The sequence below is a fragment of the Molossus molossus genome, unplaced genomic scaffold (assembly GCF_014108415.1).
Source record: "Molossus molossus isolate mMolMol1 unplaced genomic scaffold, mMolMol1.p scaffold_m16_p_1, whole genome shotgun sequence".
NCBI classification, from domain to species: Eukaryota; Metazoa; Chordata; class Mammalia; order Chiroptera; family Molossidae; genus Molossus; species Molossus molossus.
In genome coordinates, this window is record NW_023425344.1 from 226210687 (window position 1) to 226237233 (window position 26547).

Below are 26547 nucleotides of genomic sequence, written 5' to 3' on the forward strand. Positions count from 1 at the left end.
AAAAGCATCAAGAGATAAATAACAGGTTACCTACAAAGGAACCCCCATAAGGTTCTCAGCTGACTTCTCAACAGAAACACTACAGGCCAGAAGGGAATGGCATGAGGTAATCAGGTCATGAAAAACAAGGATCTGAATCCAAGACTACTCTACCCAGCAAGGCTATCATTCAAAATAGAAGGTCAAATAAAGAGCTTCCCAGACAAAAAAAAAAAAAAAAAAAAAGCTAAGGGAATACATTAGCACCAAACCAGCACTGCAAGAAATGTTAAAAGGACTGCTGTAATTAGCAGGAGAAATAGGAAGAAAAATATATCACACTAAACAAAAATGGCAATAAATAAGTACATATCAATAATCACCTTAAATGTAAATGGATTGAATGCTCCCATAAAAAGACAGAGAGTAGCTGACTGGATAAGAAAGCATGATTCATCTATATGTTGTTTACAAGAGATCCACCTCGCCCTGGCCAGTTTGGCTCAGCGGTTAGAGCGTCGGCCTGCGGTCTGGAGAGACCCGGGTTCGGTTCCCGCTAAGGGCACGTACTTCGGTTGCAGTTTGTCCCCGGCCCTGGTTGGTCGTGCGGGTGGCAGCCACTCGATGTGTCCCTTCACGTCGATGTTTCTCACTCTCTCTCCCTTCCTCTCTCTCCCTCTCACTCTGTGCAAAAAATGGAAAAATATCCTCAGGTGAGGATAAAAAAAAAAAAAAAGAGATCCACCTCACAACAAAAGACTCACATAGGTTGAAAGTGAAGAGATGGAAAAAAATCTTCCAAGCAAACGGAAAGGAAAAAAAAGCTGGGGAAGCAATACTCATATCTGATAAAAATAGATTTCAAAATGAAGGCCATAACTAGAGACAAAGAAGGCTACTACATAATATTGAAAGGATCTATCCAACAGGAAGATATAACCTTGATAAACATATATGTACCCAATATAGGAGCACCAAAATATATTAAAATTCTTCTGGAAAACTTCAAAGGAGAAATTGATAGCAATACAATCATAGCAGGGGACTTCAACACCCCGCTGACATCAGAGGATAGATCCTCTAGACAAAAAATTAGCAAGGAAACACAGACTCTAAATGAAGCACTAGACCAACTGGGTTCAATGGATATCTACAGAGAATTACACCCCAAAACTACAGAATTCACATTCTTCTCACATGCACATGGGACATTCTCAAAGACAGACCACATGTTAGGACACAAACTAAGTCTCTACACGTTCAAGAAGACTGAAATCATATCAAGCATTTTCTCAGATCACAATGGCATGAAACTAGAAATCAATTGCAACAAGAACATGCAAAGACATTTGAACACATGGAGGCTAAATAGCATGTTATTAAACAACGAATGGGTTACCGAGGAGATCAAGGAAGAAATTAAAAACTTTCTGGAAACCAATGAAAATGAACACACAACAACACAACATCTACGGGATGCAGCAAAAGCAGTTCTGAGAGCGAAGTTCATAGCACTACAGACCTACCTCAAGAAGCAAGAAAAATCTCTAATAGACTATCTAACCTCACAACTTAAAGAACTAGAAAGCAAACAAAAAGAAAACCCCAGAGCAAGTAGAAGGAAGGATACAGTAAAGATCAGAGCAGAAATAAATGACATAGAGACCGCCCCCCCAAAAAAAAAAAACAATTCAAAGGTTCACTGAAACAAAGAGCTGGTTTTTCAAAAAGATAAACAAGATTGATGGACTCTTAGCTAGACTCACCAAGAAACAAAGAGAACCCAAGTACGCAAAATCAGAAATGAAAGAGAAGTAACTGACACCACAGAAATACAAAAGATCGTTAACAACTACTATGAACAATTATATGGCAACAAATTCCACAATCTAAGCGAAATGGATGAATTTCTAGAAACACATAGTCTCCCAAAACTGGACCGGGAAGAGATAGAAAACTTGAACAGACCAATAACAACTAAGGAAATTGAAGATATAATCAAGACTCTCCCAGCAAACAAAAGCACAGGCCCGGATGGCTTCACAGGGGCGTTTTACTGAACATTCAAAAAAGAACTAACACCCATTTTCCTCAAACTATTTCAAAAAATTCAAGAAGAAGGAAGACTTCCAAACTCATTTTATGAGTCCAGCATAATTATAATTCCAAAACCAGAAAAAGACATTACAAAGAAAGAAAACTATAGGCCAATATCCCTGATGAACATAGACGCCAAAATCCTAAACAAAATACTAGCAAATCGGATCCAGCAATTCATCAAAAAAATTATTCACTGTGACCAAGTGGGATTCATCCCAGGGATGCAAGGCTGGTACAATATTTGCAAATCAATAAATGTTATACACCACATAAATAAAATGAAGAATAAAAAACATATGATCATATCAATAGATGCCGAAAAAGCCTTCGACAAAATCCAGCATCCATTTCTGATAAAAACGCTCAGCAATGTGGGAATAGAGGAATCATATCTCAACATAATAAACACCATATATGAAAGACCTACAGCCAACATCATACTCAATGGGCAAAAATTAAAAGCATTTCCCTTAAGAACAGGAACAAGCCCTGGCCGGTTTGGCTCAGCGGTTAGAGCATCGACCTGAGGTCCAGAGAGTCAACTGAGGCTTAAGGAAGCAATATGACAAGTTCACACACAATGAGAAGCAGAGGTTTCCAACCCAGGTCTGTCTGCCTCCCAAGACTGTACTTCTGCCCCTCTGGGTTACTCCCAGCCCCCAAGTAGAAGGAAGTCTCATGTAGCTCTTGAGTGACAGGGCCAGTGCAGAGGGGAAGTTACAACAGGAGGGATGGTCTTATACTTTTTCCTGAAATCTTCTTTCTAAGCCACCTTTTTTTGTGTGTACACCATTTGTGTGCAGAACAATTATGTGCTGGGCTTATGCTCACAACATCCTTCTGAGTAGCAGAATTTGAGGTTTGAGATCACAAGTCCTTGCACAAGCCAGTAACTGCTGGAGCCCAGCTGGTGGGTCCAAGGCTGACCCGGAACACTGCATAGGGCTCTGCCTCCCTAAATTTTGGGTCTTCTTTGAAGCTGGGTGGGCAGTAAGAAATAATGGGCCTGGGTGTCTAAGAAGAAGGGATCACAGAGGAAAAACAAGAACAGATCAGGAAGGCACCTTGCTGCCCACCCCCCACAGCAGAAGAAGCTTTTTCCCACTTTTCAGGGGACCTTTGACCAAGCTCAGAAAATTCCTGGCTGATGGGGGCAGGGAGTGGAGCTTACTGAATGGAAGAAACTATTTTCCTTTTCAAGGGAGACTTTGGGTAATTCCACTCCCTTTCCTCTGCCAAGCTTTATCTTTGCCTAAGAATTCACACAAGTCCCCAGGGGCCCCTGCTACACAGCTGCTGCTCCTCCTCTCTCCATTGATAGGTAAGAAGTGGGTCAGATTTAAAACATGTTTTTTTTTTAGTAAGCATTTTGTCCAATCATCAGTGATGGCCCACACGACCTGGGGGGTCTTAAGGGGTGGGGGTTAGTTTCCCCCTTTTCGTTGCTCCAGTGGAGGCCAGGGGAGAAATGACCAATGGCTGGCATAGACAAGGGGGGAACCTCCCACCTCCCACTGCCCCAGGGCCAGTGCTGTTTTCCTGGGGGTGGGTGATTTCCAGTTCCAAAAAAGGATCGGCAGGCAGAGTACCTTGGTAGAGAAAAAGGACAACCAGGAAAGGAGATTAAATTTATCACATTTATTGAGCCCCTACCTTAATCCCAACTAGTGCCCTGGGCACAGGTGATAGGGATGCAAGCTTTACCCTAAGGGACCTCGCAGCTGAATCAGGGAGACATTTCCACCGTGGGATTCAACCCTATGTCAACTACAGCAGACTGAGACTCAGAGAGCCCGGTCACCGACTCTGCCTGCTGTGGTGTGGGGGAGGCTTCTAGAAAAGATGACGTTTGACCAGGGCCTTGAGGGATGAGTAGGAGTTTGCATGGTAGAAGGGGTTTCTAGAGTACAGTCTGGGCAGTGGGAAAAGCCAACCGGGTGGTGAGAAACAGCAGCACGTGTGTGGAAAAACTCAGCTGTGGCCAGAGTATAGAATTTGGGGGAAAGGAAGGTGGGTGTGGAGGAGGGATAGCACACAACTGGAAGGCAGGGGCACAGAGGAAATGGGACTGGAGAGATGACCGGTGCCCGCCCAAGAGAGGAAACAAAGGTGCCTACAGAGTGGAGGACAAGCCAGGACTTGGCTCAGACCCAAGGGGAAGAGGTCCTGGGTATCACCGATGACTGTGGGGGCCTCTCCACGGGAGCAAGTTCTCCCACCGGGATCGGGGATGGGTGTCCGCAGGGCGGGGTGGGGGAAATAGGGCGGGGAGGAAGCCAGGCAGCCCGGGGAGAGAAAGTCCAACCCCCGCAGGCGTTCCGCGTGGCCTGGCCGACCTCCCGGCCTGGGCAGGGCGGGTACAGCGGAGCTGCTTGCCAGCCCCCGCGCCCGGGCGTTCCTGGAGACAGGTAGGACGGCGGAGGGACAGCAACCCGGCGGCGGGGCGGCTCACCCGGCGCTGCTGCAGGGATTTGCCCGCCTGGTCCGTAGGGAGAACGGTGCCGAGGAAGCGGGGAACCCCGGCTCTGTCCGTCGAGGTGGGAGCTGCGCGGGCCACCGCTCCGCATCGCACGCCCTCGGGCCGGGGCGGGAGTCACCGGCGGGAAGGGGACGCCGGGAGCCGCGGAGGCGGGTGCTGGGCGGACGGATGCAACCCGGGCGGCCCCGCGCCGCCGGCTCCAGCATCCTGGGCTCTGACCCCCGGCGGTCTCTGTTCTCCGCGCGGGCGCCCCTTCCCGGAGGTGCAGCCGGGGCCTGATCTCCTGGGCCCCGGGTCCTCCGCCCGGCCGCACGTGCCCTGCCCTCCCGCGCCGCACGTCCGAGGCCACAACTTGCCGCCTTGGGGGGCTGCGGGCGGGTCCGCGGCGGGTGGGGTGGCGCGGCCGCGGGAACGCCCCCTGCGGCGGGCGGACCTCGAGAAGATCCTTGCGTGGGGGGCGGACGGAGGAGGGCGTCGCCTCCCGCCCCGCTGGTGCCGGTGCCAGGGGGCGACGCGCGGGGACCCTAGGCGGGAGCCTCGCAAGCCCCCAAGCGCAGGCGTCCCTAGTAGCACTTATAAGTGAAGTTCTTTCCTCCAGTCCTTTCTTCAGTCTCAGCCCTGCTCACCCTCCCCTGAAGGAGAAGCACCACCTGTCGCTCATCTCGTCTCCGCCCTAGAACAGGCCCGTCCACTAACGCCTCTTCCCCCGCGCCGCGGCAGTCCCAGCAGGGGCGGGGGCGGGGAGGCAGCCCACCACCCGCCTCACCCCCGCCTCACCCCCGCCTCACCCCCGCCTCACCCCCGCCTCACCCCCGCCTCACCCCCGCCTCACCCCCGCCTCACCCCCGCCGGCCCAGGGGCCTCGGGTTCCGCTGTGAAAAGAATGGCTACATGAATCACTGCTGGTGCTAAATTAACCGTTACGTGTGCCAGGTTACATTCTGCTGAACCTGGCTTATGTTTACCGTTTTATCCTTGTAAACTGAAGTCATTTTATACTTTAAAAATTAAAAGAACATTGGTAGAATTACAGATTTTAAAATTTAAGCATACAAGTCAGTACTCGTTTAATGTTTTGTACTGAACAGGTCACACTGCTTATGTCATTCTCCAGCACAGTGACATGTACACACATGCACACATACTGCACACACTGCACACTGCACCCAGACACTGCACATGCACACCCTGCATGCATGCACACACACGAGTCCACAAGGCACTCTGTACGTACACACATACCACACTGCATACGTGCACACGTGGACTGCTTAAGGGAACTGCCGTGGAGCTTCCCCAACACAGAAATACTGGCTTGGGTTTAAAGTAGGATACAATTAACCTTTTTAAAGCATTTACATTGAATTTTTCACGTCTTAAGAGACTTTTAAAAAATCTATATTAACGGGTTTTTAAACAACTTGTGGAGTGGCTTTTTAAAAGGAACCTCTTGCTGAGTTAAAACAGTGAATTTGCTTTAAATCTGAACTCCCTGCCTTTCAACAAGGAAGTATTTTTAATTGCTTCCCCCAACCCTGAAAGGAGTTGCTCTTGAACGCTTAGAAGCCAGTCGTAGACGGGCCTTTTCTCCTTCCCCGGTGTGGGCGGCGCGGGCGGCGCTCTGCTGTGTTTCACTGCAGTTTCCTCCCGTCCGACACTCTGCGGGTCTCCGGGTCACCTGTGGGGAGCCGGAAGGAGGGAGACGCGCCCGCCCCTCCCCCCGTCGAGCGAAGCCGCCGTCGGAGGCCGGGGCTCGGGGGGCGGTGCCTGGTCCGCCCCGCCCGCTCCAACCCCTGCCTCGCCCGCAGGCCGAGATGCAGCTGCTCCTGCTCGTGCCGCTGCTGCTGGCCCCGGCGCCCGGGTCCTCGGTGAGTGCGGCCCTGTCCGGCCCCGATGACCCTGCTGGGGACACGGGTGCCGGCTGGAGTCCCCGACCCCCGGCCGTGGAGACAACCCCAGGAGAGGGCCGAGGGCCAGGAAAATGGGGTGGGAGGAGGCGAACCCTCAGTCTGAGCTCCTTCAAAAAGAGGTAGGGCCCCGGGGTCGGCTGACCAAGGTGCCCAGAACTGCTCCTCTGGCTGGGGGTGCAGTTTGCAGTTGTAGGGATGGCAACTTTCCAGCATCACCCCCCTTCAGAAGGTGCTGGGTGCACACTCGTGCTGGGAAACCCTCTCCTGGGGGGGTCTTCCAAAGTGGAAGGAGAGGGGCAATGCTGGCACCAGTTGAGGTGCAGAACGAGGTGGCCCATACCACTAGATGCCTGCCATCTGCCTGGGACCAACTCTGCTGTCCCTCAGATGTGCAGGCCTAGGGGATTGGGTGCCAGCCGTTCCGCACCCCCTGGGGGCTAGCGTCTGGAGCAGGGCTGTCAACAGAGCGGAGACCATGGAGACGCTTTGTGTCTGTGCTCCATTGAGTTAGACTCTGCGTCCATGTGGCTGTTGAGCACAGGAACTGTGGCTGGTGCGCCTGAGGAACTTGATTTTTTTACTTGATTGATTTTAATTAATTTAAATAACCACATGGTGCTAATGGTTACTTCATTAGTACACATTTAGAGAGGGGACACAGAAAGCCAACTGGTGATTAGAGTAGCTGTTTCATTAACAGGAACCCCAAGGACAGGGCTCCCTGGAGAGCACATGTGGATCCTGAGGAGAGGAGGGAATCTTCTAGACCGATGGACCTATCTTTGGGGGGAGGGTCTGCAGAGCTGGGCTTGGTGGGATGGAAGGCACCGAGGCAGCCAGGCCCGTCCTGCTTCTGGAGAGCTCTCCACAGGAAAGACCCACAGCCTTGCCCAGCCTCTGTGAGACAGGCGGTAGAAAGGACCGACCTGTTTGCTGCCTTGAGGTGGGAGGAAAATGCCGCTCTGTGGAATGTGAGTTGAAGATGAGAAGGGCACCAAAGGACTGGCAGGGATGGACATCAGCGGTGGGCAGCCGGCACCCCTCCAAAGTTCCACTGATCCAGCTGGGCCAGGTCGGAGCAGTGGGTGGCCTAGAGCCTTCTTCCTCATGTCCTGTCCACCACCTGGTTCCCACAGTCAACTCTGCCATGCCATGGTCCTTGCTCCCTAAATGCCACATTGGAGGCCCTTAGTGCAGGTGTCCTCCTAGTAGCTGGGTGCATGAAGGCCACATCTCAGTGGAAGGGTTCACGACACCAGTGTCAAAACCCCAGGATGAAACCCAGAGACACCCCTAACAGCTGCATGAACCTAAGCACATCACCAGGCCACAGAGTCCTTCAGTTTGGGGGTAACACTGCCCACCTACAGGTTGCCAGGCAGATGAAATGACTCAAGGTCCACAAAGTGCCCTGGGTCCTATCAGGTGCTTTCTTCCTTAGAAACACCTGCGTAGCCTTCTCCGACCTCGGCAGTGGGGGAACTCAGATGGGGCTGGGCCCGCCGGGTTAACTCTCCTGCCCCCTCCTCCATTGTCTGGGGAGGCTGTGGCCCAGGCTCCCTGCTTCGCTGGCCCTGGTTCTGGTTCTAGTTGGGGCGGGATCCACCCCAGCGTCCTCGGTAGTCCTGGCAGTTCTCCGGCTGTTGAAGCACTAACCGCGGGTAGAGGATTAAGAAGGAATAAAGCAGAGAGAGGCTCTGCCACCACGCCCCTCCCCGACCCGAGCCAGGGGAGGCTTCCTGAGGCCATGGACTTCCCACCCCCTTGCCTCCCACCCCACCCGCCCTCTCATACCCTCTCGCACCTGTGCACACTGGGCAGCCGGTCCCCCTGGGAAAGGGGCTCCTCGCCCCAGGCAGGAGGTACAGGAGGAGCGGGTGGGGTGCTGAGAGCAGCAGGAGGCAGGTGACGACAGGCCAGGGTGACTGCGGACTGGACCAGCTCATTCTGGCTTCACACCGGCGGCTCATGGTTTGGTAATTATAGGGAAACAATGTGCCTGGGCTGCTCGTGGCTGAACGTGCTGGCTTTCCTGAGCCGGTGTGGCGCAGCGGACAGGGCACAGCTCCAGGGGCTGGCAGGCTGGGCCCCTCAACCGCGCCCCGGGGCCCTGGGCCAGCGGATGCCTGCCTCACAGGTTGGGGGGGTGTTGTAAGGCTTGGTACTTAGAAGGCCCTGCGCTGGGCCAGTCCTCCCCCCTCCATCCTGGTACCCACAAACTGGCCGAGTGGCAGGGTGCCCCTTGTTGCCTTTCCACACCAGGAAGCCCAGCCCCGCCACAGGGAAGGGTGGCCCGGGGAGGCTCAGTGGCCGTGCTTCAAGGGCAGGACCGACATCCAGACAGGCCTTGGTCAGGGGGTAATTAGTAACCAGGCCAAGGCCGGCAGGATGAGAACGCAGCAGGACCTGTGGGCAGCTTCTTAGAATGTGGTGAGGAGGCTGTGTGTGTGGTGGGGGCAGTACTGGTCGTCCCTGAAAGTCACCTTCCACCCTGGACTCTCAGTATCTTCCCCGTTAAAACAGGAGCTTGATCAAGTGCATTCCAGTTTAACTTGCTTTAAGAGAACACCTTGATATTCGGGTTCACCGGTTTTCAAAACCTTGGCCATTTTGTCCCAGTTAGAACTGAAGGGTAAGTCATTTGAAGAGTGAAAGCTAAGGTCTTTGGTCTGGCTGACCCTTCCTTCTTGCTTTCGTGTGTGGTTCAGCACATTTGGTATGATTTGTGGTGACTCAGGGTTCTGGTTCTATTATAAAGCAAGGGCTCACAGGGGGAGAATAGCCTGCTTTCCCGCATTAGGGTTTGAGTTCTTTCTCTGGAAAATGGGAGTGGTCTTTTCCCCTAGAGATTCTTATGTGGTGATACCCTAAAACAAAGGCCCCTTCCAGCAAATAGGACATACTTCCAGTACACCCCTGCCACCTGGCAAAACAGCGAGGTCAAATCTAGCACCTGTCCAGCTCCTTGGGACTCATCCATATCCTACTTGGTTCCCCAGGGAGATAGGTGGGAGCAGAGGCCTGGGTGAAGCTGACCTGCCATTGTGTCTACTGGTTTCTGTGTGGCTCCCTCTCTCTGCCTCGCTCTTCTTCATGCACTGGAGTAACACTGCCCACCCGCAGCTTGCTGTGCAAATGAAATAAGTCAAGGTCCACAAAGTGTCCTGGGTTCTATCAGTTGCTTTCTCCCTTACAAACACCTGCCTTCTTCCTCCTCAGCTGTTTGTGAGCCCCAATGTCAGGTTGGTTGTTCTGAGGATTAAATGAGAACATGTGTGTAGCATGTAGACTTCTGATTGCCAGCTTCAAGGTGCCAGGTCTTTCTGGGGGGAGACTTTCTATTAGGATTATATTCCTGCTATGGGGTCCCAAATAACAGTCCTTCAACAAGAGAGACATGATCACTCTCTCACTTTAACCCTGGTCAGAAGTCCAGGGTTGTTTGGCCCCACAAAGCCCTCTAGGCTCCTTCTATCTTTGCTTCACTGTTTGAAGCCTCTATTCCTAAATTACCTCATAGTGTAGAAGGCTGCTCCCACTCCAGCCATTACATCTGCTTCCAAACAGGGACGAGTACAAAAGAAAGAAGAAAAAGGACAAATGCACATGCAAGCTATCTCTTAAGGAGATTACTGGGGGGCTGCTGGCAACACTTACTTACACCTCATTGATGAGAATTTACTGATTTAGCCAAGGTTAGCTGCAGGAAGTCTGGGGAATGAATTTGGGGAGTGGCAGCCTGGTATTCAGCTAAGAGTCAAGGGTTCTCTCACAGTGGGAGAAGAAAGATATTGGGGGACTCCTGGGAGTCTGCCCTAGATTGGCAGGAAGAGCCCCCCACCCCGGATTAGATTGATTTATTTAATAGGCCAGAACTACACACTTCCAGAAGTGAGGTCACCACACAGGCAGAAGCAGGTGTAAGCGGGTTTGGTGTGGCTCTTCCACTCTAGATCCTGGTGAAGCATGGCACCTCTTGTGGGTGACATTACCTGCACAGGTGAGGCCCTGCCTACCTGAGACCCACCCTGTTCTTCCTGCCCTTTTACAACTCCCTGCTGGAATAGTCTGCTCTGCTGACCCAGGGGCTCCGTGCAAGGCAGTGTTTGCAGGCACCTTGATTGTCAAACCACACTCTGCACAGGCCAGTGGGATGGCATCGTCAGGGGAGCGGTCATCTGCCAGCTTGGTGGTTTCCCCACCATGTCTGGCAAGGAGCAGGAGCTGCTGGTGGGGGCCACTCTGACAGATGCAAAGACCGGCTCTCAGCTCCTTCTGGTGAAGCTGGCTAATCCTGTAAATTATGTTCAGGATGTCTGGTGGTGTTGCTGGTTCTTGAAAAGTTGGCTCCAGGAGAAAGAGCGCCCCAGACTCCCTGAATGGCCGGAAGAGTGTTGTTTTTAGGCAGGGGGCGGGGGTGAGCCTCTGGGTGCCCCTGTGGGAGCTCTGAGTGCTGACTCAGGTCCCCGAGCGTGTCTTCTCCTCCAGGCTCCCAAGGTGAGGAGGCAGAGTGACACCTGGGGCCCCTGGGGTGACTGGAGTCCCTGCACCCGGACCTGCGGAGGGGGCATCAGCTTCCAGGAGCGCTCCTGCTACTCGAAGAGGTAGGGGAGGCCAGCCTGGGAAAGCAGGGGAGGCTCGAGGGACCGAGGGATTGGCTGGGTCCTGGGCCAGGCGTCCTAGACCAGCCTGGGTCCACAGGGAGGACCCACCACACAACAGGTTTGTCCTGGGTACTGCATGGATGGAGTGTTTGAAATCAAGCCATTTCCCACGTACTTACGCTTGATTTCCATAATTAACTGGATTTCAGAGGACCGGGAACCATGCCTGCTCCATCCAGCCTGAATCTCTAGCTCCTGATGTGGGGCGGGCGTATGGCAGGTGCAGTCGGTTCCTGTTCATTTCTCTCCAGCACTAACCTGTGCAGTTTCCCCACCTTCAGCCTTTGTCAAGCACAGACATTTCCCGCTTCAAGTGCCTCAAGACCTCCGATGTGTCCTGTGCTCTGATAGATGCTGTAGAGGGGTGGGCACAAAAGGAGGCGATGCCACCTTGCCTGTCAGTGGGTTTAAATCACTTCTGAGAACCTGTGTGAAGACAAAGGGGAGATATTATTCTAGCACCTTGTATTCATTAACTCCCAGGTGGGGATATGTTACAGCCTATTTTGTCTCCAGAGCAGAATTTGGGGGCGTCTCTGGAAATTTGCCCTCAGAAGCAGAGTGGCCCCGAGTTAGACAAACTCCAGGATAGTTAGGTTCTGTGTCTCCTCCCAAATAAACATGGGCCTCGGTGCACTGGCCCAAGGGGTTGTGTGTGTGGGCACTCCCCCCAACACACACGGACTTGCCGCCTCTCTGGCCCACAGAGCAGTCCCACAGAGGCCGGGGCCTGTGGGAGAGCCCCTGGAGGGGTTGGGGTGTTGGGTTAGGGTCGGGGCTTCCTGGTGCTCTTGTCCGCAGGAGAGATGGGGGCTCTAGCTGCGTGGGCCCTGCTCGCAGACACCGCTCTTGCCACATCGAGGTAAAGCCCCTGCAGGAAGGGGGGACCAGCTACCTAGATCCCCTTCCCAGCTGACATGCAGGCCCAGATGCCCGCCTGTCAGTGAGCAGCTGGGGTTGCTGGGGGAGTCCCTTCCCTCCCCTCCCCAAACGACAGAAATGAGGGCCTGGACAGCTTGTTCTGGAGCAGCCCAAAGCCCCTGCCCCTGGGGGGAGCCCTGGGACCACCCCGCCTCCCCAGGCCGCTGCAGGAGTTCAGGACAGGACCCGACCTCCGGGCACCAACGGGGCGGCGGACCCCAGGGGTCGCCCCACTGCCCCCGCGCCCCTCTGCCCCGCAGAGCTGCCCCGAAGGTGCCCGCGACTTCCGGGCAGAGCAGTGCTCGCAGTTCGATGGCCTGGAGTTCCAGGGCCGCAGGTACAGGTGGCTGCCCTACCTCGGCGGTAAGTGACCCGCGCCCCTGTGCGGCCGCCTTCCTGTGCGCCCCCCATCTTCTCGGGGTGTCTTTCACACACTGACTCTTCGTTCACATTGCTGTTACCATGTTGTCGCTGCTTTGTCGACGACGTTTTGAGGACTCCGCGTACCCCAGCATGTGCCCATGGCCCACCGCAGCGGTGGTCGCCTTGAGGCCTGTGCGCCCTTTCCCCGCACACGTTTTCGCGAGCATGGCTGTGCGCTGCCTTTTCCAGGCCTGCTGTGGCTCGGCCCCAGAGCTTTCCCTGTGAGGCTCCGGACGGTGAGGGGGCCGGTCTGAGTCTGGCAAAAGCCCAGGTACTCAGGCCCTGGGCCCGAGGGCCCGCTCGGGGTAGCTGAGGAGGGTGTATGTACGTTGTTCGTTGTTAGAGCAACATAGTTCAAGGAAAAACCCCGAAACACTAATGTGTACGTAATTAAAACACTTCAGATGAGTCAGGAGATAGCTTAGGATGATTCTGTTGAGTATGACTTTTGAGTGCAAATCCCTTCTGGACACTGGCATTCTGGGTTCCAGGTCACTGACCATCATCTCCTGTGTGTGCTTTGGGGGAGGGGAGGGGTGTCCCTAGTGGGGACCAGTGGTGTTCATGGCTCCTCCTGAATTCTGAGGTAAGCATATATTGAAAATAATTCAAACATACCCATATTATAGAAACAGTGGAACACAGAGAAAAGGTTACAGAAGGTCCCAGAGGGACACCTTCTTTGTTGTGGAGGTGATTACAATCCTATTAGCACTTGGGGGCTGTTTAAACAATGTATATAATATTTAGATAAATATAAAAATTAAAACAAGAAAACAAAGGACCTCTTTCATAGGATCACTGGTAGCATCTCATTCTGGCCCTTTTCACATTACATATTTGTAATTATGACATAGTACCATTTTGCATCTGTTATAAGCATCTTCCCACATTACTGTATATTCTTCATAATTTTCTAAAAATCCTCACCAAGGATATTTTTTACTGATCTGAGAGAGAAAGGGAGGGAGGGAGAGAGAGAGAAAGAGAGAGACATTGATCAGTTGCCTCCCATACGTGCCCTGATCGGGGATCAAACCTGCAACCTAGGTATGTATCCTGACTGGGAATCGAACTCGCAACCTTTTGGTGTCTGGGATGACATTCCAATCCACTGAGCCACCTGGCCAGGGCGAGTCTTCATAATTTTTAACAGCATTGTTAGCGTACATAATGTTCTTCCGATAGATCCTTAACTGAACATATAGAGATTGTTAACACTTGGGGTATTGCAGATAATGCTGAGATAGACCTCTTCGAGTGTCTAGTTTTTTCCTCATTCTGGGATTTCCCTTGGACTTGAACCCCAGAGATGCAGTAGTTTTGTGGAGAACATCCCCCCCCCCGGGATGGGGGTGGGACTCTGAGCCACTTGTGGGGTGCTGCTGCAAGGGCTCCCCACACCTCCCAAGTTTGTGCTTCTGGCCCTGCCCACACTCCACTGTGACTAGGAGAGGCCTTGAACCTCACTAGGATCTCAGCTTTTGCCTTTTGCCTGCCTCAGCCCCAAACAAGTGTGAGCTGACCTGCATCCCCCAGGGGGAGAGCTTCTACTACAAGCATAGGGACGCCGTGGTAGATGGGACACCCTGCGAGCCTGGCAAACGAGATGTCTGTGTGGATGGCATCTGCCGGGTGAGTGTCCCCCACCCCCCAGCAGGTGTCTCCCTACCCTGTGCCAGCAGGGCCAGTGACCCTCATGAGCTTGATGTCTTCTCAAGATTAGCTTCTAAGCTGCCTTTCGTCACAGATGCCCTATGATCTTTTTACTATGAAAACCTTTGCCCTATGAAAACTTGTTTTCATAAGAGCAACGCTCTGGATGGCAAGTTACAGAACCCAACTAAAACTGACTATTTATTTATTTATTTATTTATTTATTAATTATCCTCACCCGAGGACATTTTTTGTTCAGATAGAGTGAGAGGGAGAGAGAGAAACATCGACATGAAAGGGACACATCGAGTGGCTGCCACCCACACGACCCATCCAGGGCCGGGGACAAACTGCAACCGAGGTACATGCCCTTAGCGGGAACCGAACCCGGTCTCTCTGGACCGCAGGCCGACGCTCTAACCGCTGAGCCAAACTGGCCAGGGCTTGAACTGACTTTTTAAAAAGAGCCATCAGGATATGGGCAGTGTGGCTGGCTGCAGGTGTCCGAATGCTGCTGCTGGAAATGTCTGTCCTTGCCTTTGTCCTCTCTGGGGGTCAGCGTTAGGGTTAGGCAGGTTCCTTCCGTGAGCCTGAAGATGGCCCCCGGCAGCTCCCGGCTTTGGCTGTCCCAGCCTGGCGACTCCCTGGGAACAGGTGCCCCATCCCCAGGGGTTTCAGTAAGCTGGGTTGCCTCTGTTTTTTTTTAACTTGGGGCTCCCTTCAACCACTCTCTTTGAACAAGGCTTACAGCCCCCTGATTTGCCCAAGTCTACGGGTGGGGAGCTCTATCCAAGCTCTGTGGGAGAGAGGTGGTCCCACAGGAAAATGAGGTGTTAGTGCCAGAGAAGGGGAGATGGTTGCTGAGCAGGCAGAAGAGTTGGGTTGTCAGCCATAGGCCAGACCCAAGTCTTACTCGGCCCTGAGATCTCCGAGCTGTGTGGTTCATCTGAGTTTTTTCAAATTGTTGCAAATCTCCAAAAATTCCAATATATTTATTGAAAAAAAATCCACATTTAAGTGGGTGGACTCATACACTTCAAATCGATGTTGTTCAAGAGTCACCTATAGTCACTGCTCCTCCCTAACCAGGCAACCAGGGTTCGAATCCTGGTCTCTCCCGTCACTCCTGCATCTCTGCCCGGCAGGTCGTTGGCTGTGACCACAAGCTAGACTCGTCGAAGCAGGAGGACAAGTGTCTGCAGTGTGGGGGTGATGGCACGACCTGCTACCCCGTCACCGGCACCTTTGATGCGAATGACCTGAGCAGAGGTGGGGGTCCTCCAGAGGTCTACAGTCACTTGAGACAAGGGTCTGTTGTCTGTCCCTTCCTTGCTGGTCTCCTGCTCTGGCCGAGTCACCGTCATGGCACCGAGAGGGTCCGATCTGGTGCTCAGGTCATGCCTGAGAGGCCTGAGGTCATGGCTCAGGGCGGAGACCAAACCCTTTCACAGGAGCCCGTGGACCACCCATCCAGCGTAACCTCCTACTGCCGCCACCCAGCTGCCCCTCTCGTCCCTTCCCCATCTGCTGCCCCTCTGGCCTCTGTAAAGCTGTCTCCTCTTCAGGAAGTCTTCCCCAGCAGCCCACCCTGCTGCCTCCTCCTGGCCCTTTCCTCACCCATCTGTGCTGGTGGGCGCGTGGTGTCCTCAGGGCCAGCTCCTCCCTATGGCTCGAGTGGTCCCAGGGTCTCTCCGCTTCCTCAGGCTACAACCAGATCCTCATCGTTCCCGTGGGGGCCACCAGCGTCCACATCGAGGAGGTGGCCGCCAGCAGGAATTTCCTGGGTGAGGATGGTTTGGGTCTGGGAGTCGGGGGCCGAGGCAGGGAGGCTGGTGGCCCTGGCAGCTGACCGGGGGCTCACCCCACACAGCGGTGAAGAGCGTCCAGGGCGAGTACTACCTCAACGGGCACTGGACCATTGATGCCGCCCGCGCCCTGCCCGTTGCCAGCACTGTCCTGCACTACGCGCGGGGTGCTGAGGGGGACCTGGCACCCGAGCAGCTCCATGCCCGCGGCCCCACCTCGGAGCCCCTGGTCATCGAGGTGAGCAGGGCTGGCAGGAGAGACCTCTGGGGTGAAGGGGGCACCTGGTCCCCTGGAGACTGTGGTAGATACCTTGGGCCTGGGGCCCGCAGGAGGGCTCTGGAACGAGGTGAGGGGGAGCTGTTGGTGACAGGCCTCAGTGAGGACTCCCCCGCACAGCTCATCAGCCAGGAGTTCAACCCCGGCGTGCGCTATGAGTACCATCTGCCCCTGGACACCCCCAGGCCCGGCTTCAACTGGAGCCACGGCTCATGGGGTGACTGCAGTGCTGAGTGTGGTGGAGGTGAGTGGGGAGGGTGGTTCTCTCTGGGGGCACCCCAGCCCTATGAGGGAGGTGGACAAATCCATGAGACATCTGGATGTCATGGGGTTCACCTTGGGGGAACCCAGGGGTCAGGGGACTCCATAAAGGTCCCCACCTAAGCTCGGCCAGTGTGGCTCAGTGGTTGAGCGTCAACTCATGCACCAAGAGGTCGCTGGTTCGATTCCCGGTCAGGACACATGCCCAGGTTGTGGGCCAGATCCCCAGTGGGGGGGCATGCGGGAGGCGGCCAGTCAATGTTCTCTCTCATCAATGTTTCCATCTCTCTCTCCCTTCCTCTCTCAAATCAATAAAGAAAAAATTTTTTAAAGACAAAGGGCCCCCCGCTGAGCTAGGAGCAGCACAGAGGGTTCCCGAAGGCTGTAGCATCTCCCAGGAGAAGGTACTCCTGGTAGTAGAGGCGGAGCCTGCAGCTGTCAAAGCGGGGCTTGGTCACTCACAGATAAAACCTGAACCTTGCCCTGGCTGCTTTGGCTTAGCGGTTCGAGCATTGGCCCGCAGACCAAAGGGTTGTAGGTTCGATCCCTGTTTCCTCATCTGTACGTTGGAGGTGATGATGGCACTTACCCCAGGGGTCATTTGAAGCTTCAGATGACGGGAACGGCGCCTAGTCCAGAGAAGGCGTTTGGTGAATGTTACTCACCAGCTGCCCCGTGGCCGGACCTCTGCAGGTCACCAGTCCCGCCCAGTGTTCTGCACCTTCGACAGTGAGGTCTACCCTGACCACATGTGCCAGCACCAGCCTCGGCCGGCCAACCGCCGCCCTTGCAGCCCTCACCCCTGCCCTCAGACCAAGCGGTGAGGCCCTTGCCAGCCCCCTCCACCCATAGTGGGGCCCAAGCACTTGGGTGGGGGATTGGGGTGCCTAGGCTGTTTTAGGTGTTGAGCAAAGAGGTTGGGTGGCTGAGTGGGGGTGGAGGCGGCTGTCACCTGAGGAGGCTGCTGAGGAGCCTGAGCGTGAGGCCTGTGTTCGCACAGAACCCAGCGCGTCCAGGCTGGCGGCCGGCAGGAGGGCTGGGGAAGGTACTGGAGGCCCTGTCTGTCTGAGCCGTCAGGGGCTTGGCTCAGCAGATGCCCAGGAGTGGGCCAGGGATTGGGCCAAAGGGCCTGAGGGCGGGCGTCTGCAATGCCTTTGTTCGTGCACAAAGGACCTCTTACCTGCACCAGCCCAGAGCGTGGCACCTTGCTGGGGCCCAGCGTGTGTGTGGGAACAGGTAATCTGCAGGCCACAGGCTCCCTGCAGCCCCTTCCACCCTCGTGGCCTTGGTGGCAGCTGGCCTCTCGGGATGGTGGTGGGCTTGGCTTTGCATGTGTGGTGTGGGCTGCCCTTTCCTCCGGTCCTTGTGTCCCAGGGCCAGGCAGGGCCACTCTGGGCCCTCCACACAAGGGTGAGCACAGCCCCTCTGGGAGATGTCCTGAGGGTCAGACCCTGAGGGGATGGAGTCTGGCTGGGGTGACAGGAGCTGGTGAGAAGGCGAGAGGGAGATGCGGTGAGGACAGGACAGCTGGGAGGGAGGCAGCCTGGCTCGGGTGGAGGGCCAGCACCCAGTGGTGGGAGGTGGCATGGGGCTCGGGGTTGCCCTTTGTGCAGAGCTCTTTGCCCCCGGCTGCAAAGCCCTGGGAGGTCGGCGGATGGGCCTGGTGGGGATCCTCAGTCTACTCCTGTGTGTGGGAGCTGGTGCCCTCTGGGGCTGGGCTTCGGCCCCTGCTGCTGAGCCAGCCGTGCCATTCCTGCTCCCCGCCAGCTGGAGGACAGGGCCCTGGACGCCCTGCTCGGCCTCCTGCGGAGGTGGCTCCCAGTCCCGCTCTGTCTACTGCGTCTGGTCTGACGGGGCTGGTGGCCAGGAGCCTGTGGAGGAGGCCCAGTGTGCAGGCCTGCCTGGGAAACCCGCTGCCACCCAGGCCTGCCACCTGCAGCGCTGTGCAGCCTGGCACGAGGAGCCCTGGGGAGAGGTGAGGCCAGGCTGGGCAGGGGTGGGAGGAAATCAGAATCTGGGTCTTGGGCCTAGGGCAGGGCTGGGAGGTTTGTTCTTTGCCATGGAAACAGATCCTGGGAGTTAAAGTGACCTGCTGGGTGGGTGTGGAAGCTGTGGCCCAGGCTGGGACGAGAAGCAGGTGCTTGGGCTCCTGCTTCAGTGCTCATCCTCCCCTGGGGTCCCAGCAGGGTGAAAGGCTTTGCTTTGGCAGGAAGAAGCAGCTGGACACATTGTTCGGGGGCAAGGGAGGGGCTCTTACAGTCTGGGGCTGTTGGTCATGGTTCCCGACACCCACATATGAACAGGCGCAGACAAGGGAAGATGGAAATGCACCTTAGCCTGGTGTCAGCATCCATGGTTCAGGCTATGGGACCTCAGGGGAGTGATTCAGCCTCTCTGAGCTGGACATAGCAGTAGGGTGCTATCCACCCTCCATGCTGGGCCGGTGGGCTTCCAGCTGTCTGGCCCAGGGTGGCTCCTAGGGGCGAGGACAAGCTGACGGCCTGGTCCTTACAGTGTTCGGTCAGCTGCGGTGCTGGAGTCCGGAGGAGGAGTGTCACTTGCCGGAGTGACCAGGGGTCTCTGCTCCATGCCACAGCGTGCTCCTCTGAGGACCAGCCGCCTCTCACTGAGAGCTGTGTGCATGATGACTGTCCCCCCATCAATGACCAGGCCTGGCACGTAGGCGCCTGGGGTCTAGTGAGTACTTGCTCCGCCTCAGTACCTGCTGCCCAATCCTGTCCCTTGGTCTCTGGCAGGTGCTGCACCTGTGCCTGTCCTTGGGTCTGACATGCATTGTCAAGGACCTCCCTCCTCCCTCCTTCCTTCCTCCCTCCTCCCTTCCTTCCTCCCTCCCTCTCTCCCTCCTCCTTTCTCCCCTCCCTCCATCCTGCCTCCCTCCTCCCTCCTCCCCTCCCTCCTCCTTTCTATCCTCCCCTCTCTCCCCTCCCTCCTCCTTTCTATCCTCCCCTCTCTCCCCTCCCTCTGTCCTCACTCCTTCCTCCACTCCCTCTTCCCTCCCCTCCCCCTCCCCCCTCCTTCCTCCCTCCCCTCCCTCCCCCTCCTTCCTCCCCTCCCTCTCCCTCCCTCCTCTCCTCCCCCTTTCTTTTCCTCCCCCTCCCTCCCCCTTCCTCCCCCTCCTCCTCCCCTCCCTCCCACTCCCTCCCTTTGTCCTCACTCCTTCCTCCACTCCCTCTTCCCTCCCCTCCCCCTCCCCCCTCCCTCCCTCCTTCCTCTCCCCTCCCTCCCTCTCTCCTCCCATCCTCTCACCCTCCTTCCTCCCTTCCTTGCGGGCACCCTCCTCCCTACCGTGCACTCAGGGGCTCTCTCCACAGCCTGGTGCTCGCTCCCTGTTTCCTCTCTGTATATGTGGTTTTCTCGTCTCACCCATCGGCCCTAGTGCTCCAGGAGCTGCAGCTCAGGTACTCGGAGACGGCAGGTTGTCTGTGCCATTGGGCCACCCAGCCACTGCAGGGGCCTGCAGCTGTGGAAGCCCGCCGAGGCGGAGCCCTGTAACACGCAGCCCTGCCACCTTCCTCCTGGTAAGGACAAGGAGGTGGGCCCGGCCAGACCTCCTTCCCATCGCAGACCCAGAGCTGCTCCGACTCTGGGCCTTAGGGCTGTCGGCCGGCCAACCGGAAGCTCTCCTCCCACGGCTCCCTCTGCTGAAGCCTTTGCCCCCCTGAAGTGCAGCTCTGTGCCCCGTCCTGAGCCAGCCATTCCCCCTCCGAGGCAGCATCCCTCGCCCACCCCGGCGCTCTTGGGTTAGTTTCCTGGGCTGCGGTGGTTGTATGTGGCTTGTGAGGCCTATTAGTCATCAGCTTCTTGAGGGCCGGGTCTCCAACTTCCTTGTTCCTGTTTGTACCCCCACAGGACTTTGCTAGCATGTCGTAGGTATTGGTGTTTGTTGAGTGACTGAGTGCAGTGGGGGGAGGTGGTCCAGGAAAGATTGTCCTTACACACTGCTTTTGCCTCTGTCTGTCCCCGCTCCTCTCCCTGTCCCCAATGGGAAAAAGGGTGTCCAAGGCATGAGGAGCTGCAGGAGGAAGGGCACAGAGGCCAGCACTTGCTTGGTGTGAGGATGTGATATTGAAGAAAGTGGTTTGGGCTAAGGTATGAGGGTGGCCTTCTGATACTGACGTAGGAGTGATGGGGCCCCTGTGAACTGTGATGGATTCCGGTGGAGGCACATGGTTGGGTGGCCAAGAACCAGTGGCCTGAAGTCAACAGCTAACCTGGGTTGGGTTCAAACCTCCACTCCATTGCTGACCAACCGTGTGACCCTGGGCAGCTGCCCCTCCTTTCTGATTCTCAGTTTGCCTATCTGTACAATGGGTTAGTAAGAGTGATTTCCCAGGTCTGTGTTGAGTCTCATGGCACAATGGCTGAGCACACAGTGCTCAAGAAGCAAAGCGTGGGTAGTGGTGGTAGTGAGGCTGTGTGGGGCCTCTGGGCCAGGCTCCGGGGCACCTCGGCCTGGCCCTGACCCTCGTGATGCATGAGCAGGAGGCTCCTCAGGCTCCCTAGAGCCACTCAGTGCCCAGGGCCTGGATACCTTCTGGAAGAGGTGGCCCTGGACCTGCCCCAGAGAGGCATTCACTTAGGTAGAGGGAAGGCAATGGAGAGAGAATTTCAGGCCAGGCTGAGTTGTTAAAGAAATAACCTCCATAGTGATTTTTACAATTACAAAAGTAATATATTCTCATTGTGGAAAATCTGAAGAAATTAGAAAAGTAATATATGTAGAGAAACTTAAACTGCCTTTGATGTTATCCAGTAGAGGCTTAGCATACTTCCCTGTGATGTGTGTGGTTTTATATCTGCTTTTCCCCCTTAACGCCATTTGGCAGGTGTGTGACCACTTTCTCGTCTCATAGCTTCCAGGAGTTCATGGAAGTGAGTGAGAACGGGTGAGACTTGTGAGTTGCAGTGGTTTCTGGGGGTTCGGGTACTGGAACAAATGCTGTAGTGCATCCTGGTGGGTGCCCAGGAGGAGGGTCCCGGGGTCCCAAGGAGGCCCCCTGAGGGGCGGTGTCCGAGTGGACACCCGGGCTCCCTGGGACCTCTGCTTCCTCCTCTCTCTAGACTCCTGAGCTGCGCTCACCAGTAGAAATAGAATGCCAGAGATGTCATTTAAATCTTTTATTTTTTTTTACCTTCTTTTTACACAAGATCTTTTAGAAAATTAAATCTTTGGATTCCAATATATAATTTATACTTATAGCACAACTCCTTTGGATGCTAACGTTTAACTGGCATATGTGATCACTGTTAGGATTTCACAAAATGTACAGTTGACCAAGTCGACTGACTACCCAAGTTGTTCCAGACATTCTGAGGTGTTTTCCTATAAATGAATCAAGCGTCAGCATTTAAATTTAAAATGTAGTCAATCCTAATGAAAATGTACAGCTCAGCTTCTCCATCACTCTGGCCGCATTTCAGTGTTCAGTAGCTGCCCTCGTGGGCGCGCGGGTGGGGGAGGTCGGGCGGGGCAGGGGGTAGGGGGGTGGGGGTGGGGGGGAGGTCGGCGGGCGCGCGCGTGGGGGGTAGGGGGAGGTGGGGCGGGGCGCGGGTGTGGGGGAGGTTGGCGAGGGTGGGGGAGGTTGGCCAGGTGTGCACTCTCAGGGTGCCCAGGGCCGCGCTCACATCTGCCCCCAGGGCCTGGGGGAGCCGCTGGGCGTTTTGGAGCCAGGCAGTGACGCCAGGAAAGCTATTTAAGAGGACAAACGGGCACCTGCCTGAGGGTCAGACTGAAGGGGCAGCAGTCAGGAAGCAGGAGCTTGGTGGGGAGCAGGCTGCAGAAATTCAGGCTCTAGAAAGAGCAACAGAAATGAAGGGGCAGGTGCTGGCCCAGCAGAGCCCGACGCCCAGAGCATGTGTGGGCAGGGGTCCTGGGCTCTAAGGGAAGCCAGAAAGATGGATGAGAAGAGTCACAGGGGAAGCCAGAGGCAGAATGGGCTTGGCAGGGAGGTGTGAGGGGACAGAGGGACTGCAGGCAGAGACCCAGGCGGGCTGGAGACTGCAGGCCCGAGAGACGTGGGTGGGAGGTTCCAGAACTGGTCGGGGCCTGAGTCTGCAGAGAGGTTTTGGCCTGGGTGGGATTGGCAATAACATGAAAACAAAGATTTGACTGCATATCTACTGAAGTTTTCCAAACCTAAATTATTACTTTTTAAATAGTCTCTGGGGACTGGTAAGATGTTGTGCATATGGGAATGGAATTTTCACTTATTTTTTTTTTTTTGTTATCCTCACCCGAGGATATTTTTCCACTTTTTGTACAGATAGAGTGGGAGGGAGAGAGAGGAAGGGAGAGAGAGAGAGAAACATCGACGTGAAGGGACACATCGAGTGGCTGCCACCCGCACGACCAACCAGGGCCGGGGACAAACTTCAACAGAAGTACGTGCCCTTAGCGGGAACCGAACCCGGGTCTCTACAGACCACAGACCGACGCTCTAACCGCTGAGCCAAACTGGCCAGGGCTCACTTATTTTTTATAATTTTATTCTATTATGTAGTAATGTGCTCATTGTGGAAAACTAAAAATACAAATGGAAGGGACCCCCTCCCCCATCCCACCCAACACACCCACCCACATGTGCGCACACACATGTGCACACACACACGCACGCATGCACACACACAGCACTCAGAAACTTCCACTATGAGCATTTGGGGTGTGTTCTGTCTTATTTTAGTTATCATTTAAAAAAAAATTCCTGCCCTGGCCAGTTTGGCTCAGCGGTTAGAGCGTCGGCCTCCGGTCCGGAGAGACCCGGGTTCGGTTCCCGCTAAGGGCACATACTTCGGTTGCAGTTTGTCCCTGGCCCTGGTTGGTCGTGCGGGTGGCAGCCACTCGATGTGTCTCTTCACATCGATGTTTCTCACTCTCTCTCCCTTCCTCTCTCTCCCTCCCACTCTATCTGTACAAAAAATGGAAAAATATCCTCGGGTGAGGATAAAAAAAAAAAATTCCTGTTGCCTTAATTTTCTTAGCTTTTTGCATTTTTCTTCAACATTTTACAATGAAAAATATTTTGAATAACTGTTGTGGTGGTTAAATATAATATACCATAACATTACCCCATTCTAATGGTGTAGTTCATGATTTTTAGTGAATTTACCCAGCTGGACAATATGATGGGAAATTCTAAATATAGAAAAGTCGAACTGTACAGTGAGGAGCTGTGTACACACCTTCTGAATTCTGCAATTAACATTTTGTTAAATTTGCTTTTTCATTATTCTCTTTCTGCCCTTTCCTTTGTCAATCCAATTACTTTTTTGTTTGTTTGTTTGTTTTTTGTTAATTCTCACCCAGGGATATTTTTCCATTGATTTTTAGACAGAGTGGAAGGGAGGGAGGAAGGGGGAGAGAGAGAGAGAAACATTGATTGACTGCCTCCCACACGACCCACACTGGGGCCAGGAATCAAACCTGCAATCCAGGCACACGCTCTTGACTGGGAATCAAACCCAAGACCCTTTGGTCCAAGGGCCAGTGCTCTAACCGCTGAGCCAAAACAGCCAGGGCAATCCAATTACTTTTAATATGGAATCTTTTCATTGAGATAAAATTCACATGACAGACGGTTAAACATTTTAAAGTGCACAACTTGGTGCTATTCGGTGGCTTCCCAGTGTTGTACAAGACCAACTCTCCCCCCCGTGATGGAAATTTCCATCACCCCGTGAAAGCATGTTGTACCTGCCTGTGACCTTCTCTTCCCCGGGAACCTGATCCGCTTTCGGTCTCTGTGAATTTGCCTACTCTGGACTTGATCATAGAAAAGGACTGGCTTCTTTCACTGCGTTGTGTGCACTGTGCTTCAGGGCCGAATAACTACCACATGGGTACACCACCGTCTGTGTACCCATTCATCTGCTGTTGCACCTTTGGGTTATTCCACCTTTTGGCTATCTAGTGCTGCTATAAACATTCATGTACAAGTTTCTGTGTGGACATAGGTTTTCATTTCTCTTGGGTGTGTGCCTAGGGACGGAATTGATGGACCATATGGTCACTCCATGTAACTTTCTGAGGAACTGCCAGACTGTCTCCATGTGGCTGCACCGGTTTATAGTCCCGCCAGCAATGGGGAGTTCAGGTTGTCCACATCCTCACCAACACTGTTATTTCAGATTTTTTATTAGCGCCATCCTAGTGGGTGAGCAGTGGCATCTCATCATGGCTTAGTTTGGCATTTCCTTGATGGCCAATGCGGTTGAACATCTCACATGCTTGTTTACCATTTGTGTATCTTTGGAAAAATGTCTGTTCAAGTTCTTTGGTCTTTTTTTTTTTTTGACCTTGCTTCTGCCATCGTTTATCTTATTTTTCAATTTTTATTAATTAATTTTTGTTACAGATGCTTCTCCTTTTCCCCCCCATTGACACCCTCCTCCCCATCCTGCGCCTTCCCCCAGCATTGTTGTCTGTGTCCATTGGTTACACACATGCATATAAGTTCTGTGGTTCACATCATCCCTCCCCCAACCCCCTCCTCTGAGGTCTGTCAGTCTGAACCGTACTCCTTTCTATGTCTCTGGGTCTATTTTGTTCATCAGCTTATTTTGTTCATTATATTCCACAAATAAGTGAGATCATGTGGTATTTGTCTTTCTCTGATTGGCTTACAGTCAGCCCTCGTTTATTGTGGTTAATCAGTTCCAGACTCTATGATAAATGAATTTCTGCGAAGTAGGATTCTTTATTTATATACAGTTGTCCCTCACCACTTCGCGCTTCAACTTTCGTGTTTCACTCTATCACGGTTTTTTCAAATACTATACTATATTAAAAAAAAACATGATAGAGTGAAGCCGCGCAAATCAAAGCGCGAAGTGGCGAGGGACGACTGTATTTTGCTCAGCATAATGCTCTCTAGGTTCCTCTATGTTGCCTCAAATGATAAGAGATCTTTCTTTCTTACAGCTGCATAGTGTTCCATTGTGTACATGTACCACAGCTTTTTTATCCCCTCATCTATTGATGGACACTTAGGCTGTTTCCAGATCTTAGCAATTGTAAATAGCACTGCTATGAACACAGGGGTACATATATTCTTTCTGATTGGTGTTTCAGGCTTCTTAAGATATATTCCTAGAAGTGGGATCACTGGGTCAAATGGCAGTTCAATTTTTAATTTTTTGAGGAAACACCATATTGTTTTCCATAGTAATACCTCATAGTTGTTTTAATTTGCATCTCTCTGATGGTTAGTGAAGTTGAGCATTTTTCATATGTCTCCTGGCCATTTGTATGTCCTGTTTGGAGAGGTGTCTACTTAGGTTCTCTGCCCATTTTTTAAATTGGGTTCTTTGTCTTCTTTTTGTTCAGTTGTATGAGTACTCTATATAGTTTGAAAATTAACCCCTAATCTGATGTATCATTGGCAATTATGCTCTCCTATATAATGTGTTTCCTTTCCATTTTGATAGTTGTTTCTTTTGTCGTGCAGAAGCTTTTTAGTTTGATATAGTGTGTTCATTTTTTCGTTTCTCTTGCCTTAGGTGTTGTATCAGTAAAAATTCTGCTACGTGTGATGTGTGAAATTTTGTTGCCTATGTTTCCATCTAGGATTTTTATGGATTCACCAGTCATATTTAAGTTTTTTATCCATTTTGAGTTTATTCTTGTGTATGGTGTAAGTCGGTGGTCTAGTTTCATTTTTTTGCATGTAGCTGTCCAATTTTCCCAACATCATGTATTGAAGAGACTGTCTTTACTCCATTGTATGCTCTTGCTACCTTTGTCAAATATTAATTGAGCATAATATCTTGGGTCCATTTCTGGGTTCTCTGTTCTGTTCCACTGGTCTATATGCCTGTTCTTGTGCCAGTACCAGGCTGTTTTGATTACAGTGGCTTTGTAGTATAACCTGATATCCAGTATTGTGATCTCTCATACATTGTTGTTCTTTTTCAAGATTGCTGTGGCTATTTAGGGGTCTTTTTGGGTTCCATATGAACTTTTGAAGTATTTGTCCTAGTTCTGTGAAATATGTCATTGTTATTTTGTTGGGAATTGCATTGAATCTATGAATTTCTTTGGGTAGTATGGACATTT

The 26547-nt window shown here is 53.3% G+C and overlaps 1 protein-coding gene across 1 annotated transcript in view; it reads left to right on the plus strand.

Annotated features, from left to right (window-relative positions):
• Positions 1-6366: 6366 nt before the first annotated feature.
• PAPLN (papilin, proteoglycan like sulfated glycoprotein) overlaps positions 6367-26547 on the plus strand; it is a 44650-nt gene continuing 24469 nt past the window's right edge. Inside the window, exons 1-13 of the mRNA XM_036261503.1 lie at positions 6367-6426; positions 10957-11072; positions 11934-11994; positions 12314-12416; positions 13981-14111; positions 15278-15401; positions 15836-15916; positions 16003-16175; positions 16335-16458; positions 17169-17295; positions 18243-18450; positions 18990-19172; positions 19873-20014. Coding sequence (XP_036117396.1) covers positions 6373-6426; positions 10957-11072; positions 11934-11994; positions 12314-12416; positions 13981-14111; positions 15278-15401; positions 15836-15916; positions 16003-16175; positions 16335-16458; positions 17169-17295; positions 18243-18450; positions 18990-19172; positions 19873-20014 — 1627 coding nt within the window. The 5' untranslated portion in view covers positions 6367-6372. The remainder of the gene's footprint in view (positions 6427-10956; positions 11073-11933; positions 11995-12313; positions 12417-13980; positions 14112-15277; positions 15402-15835; positions 15917-16002; positions 16176-16334; positions 16459-17168; positions 17296-18242; positions 18451-18989; positions 19173-19872; positions 20015-26547) is intronic.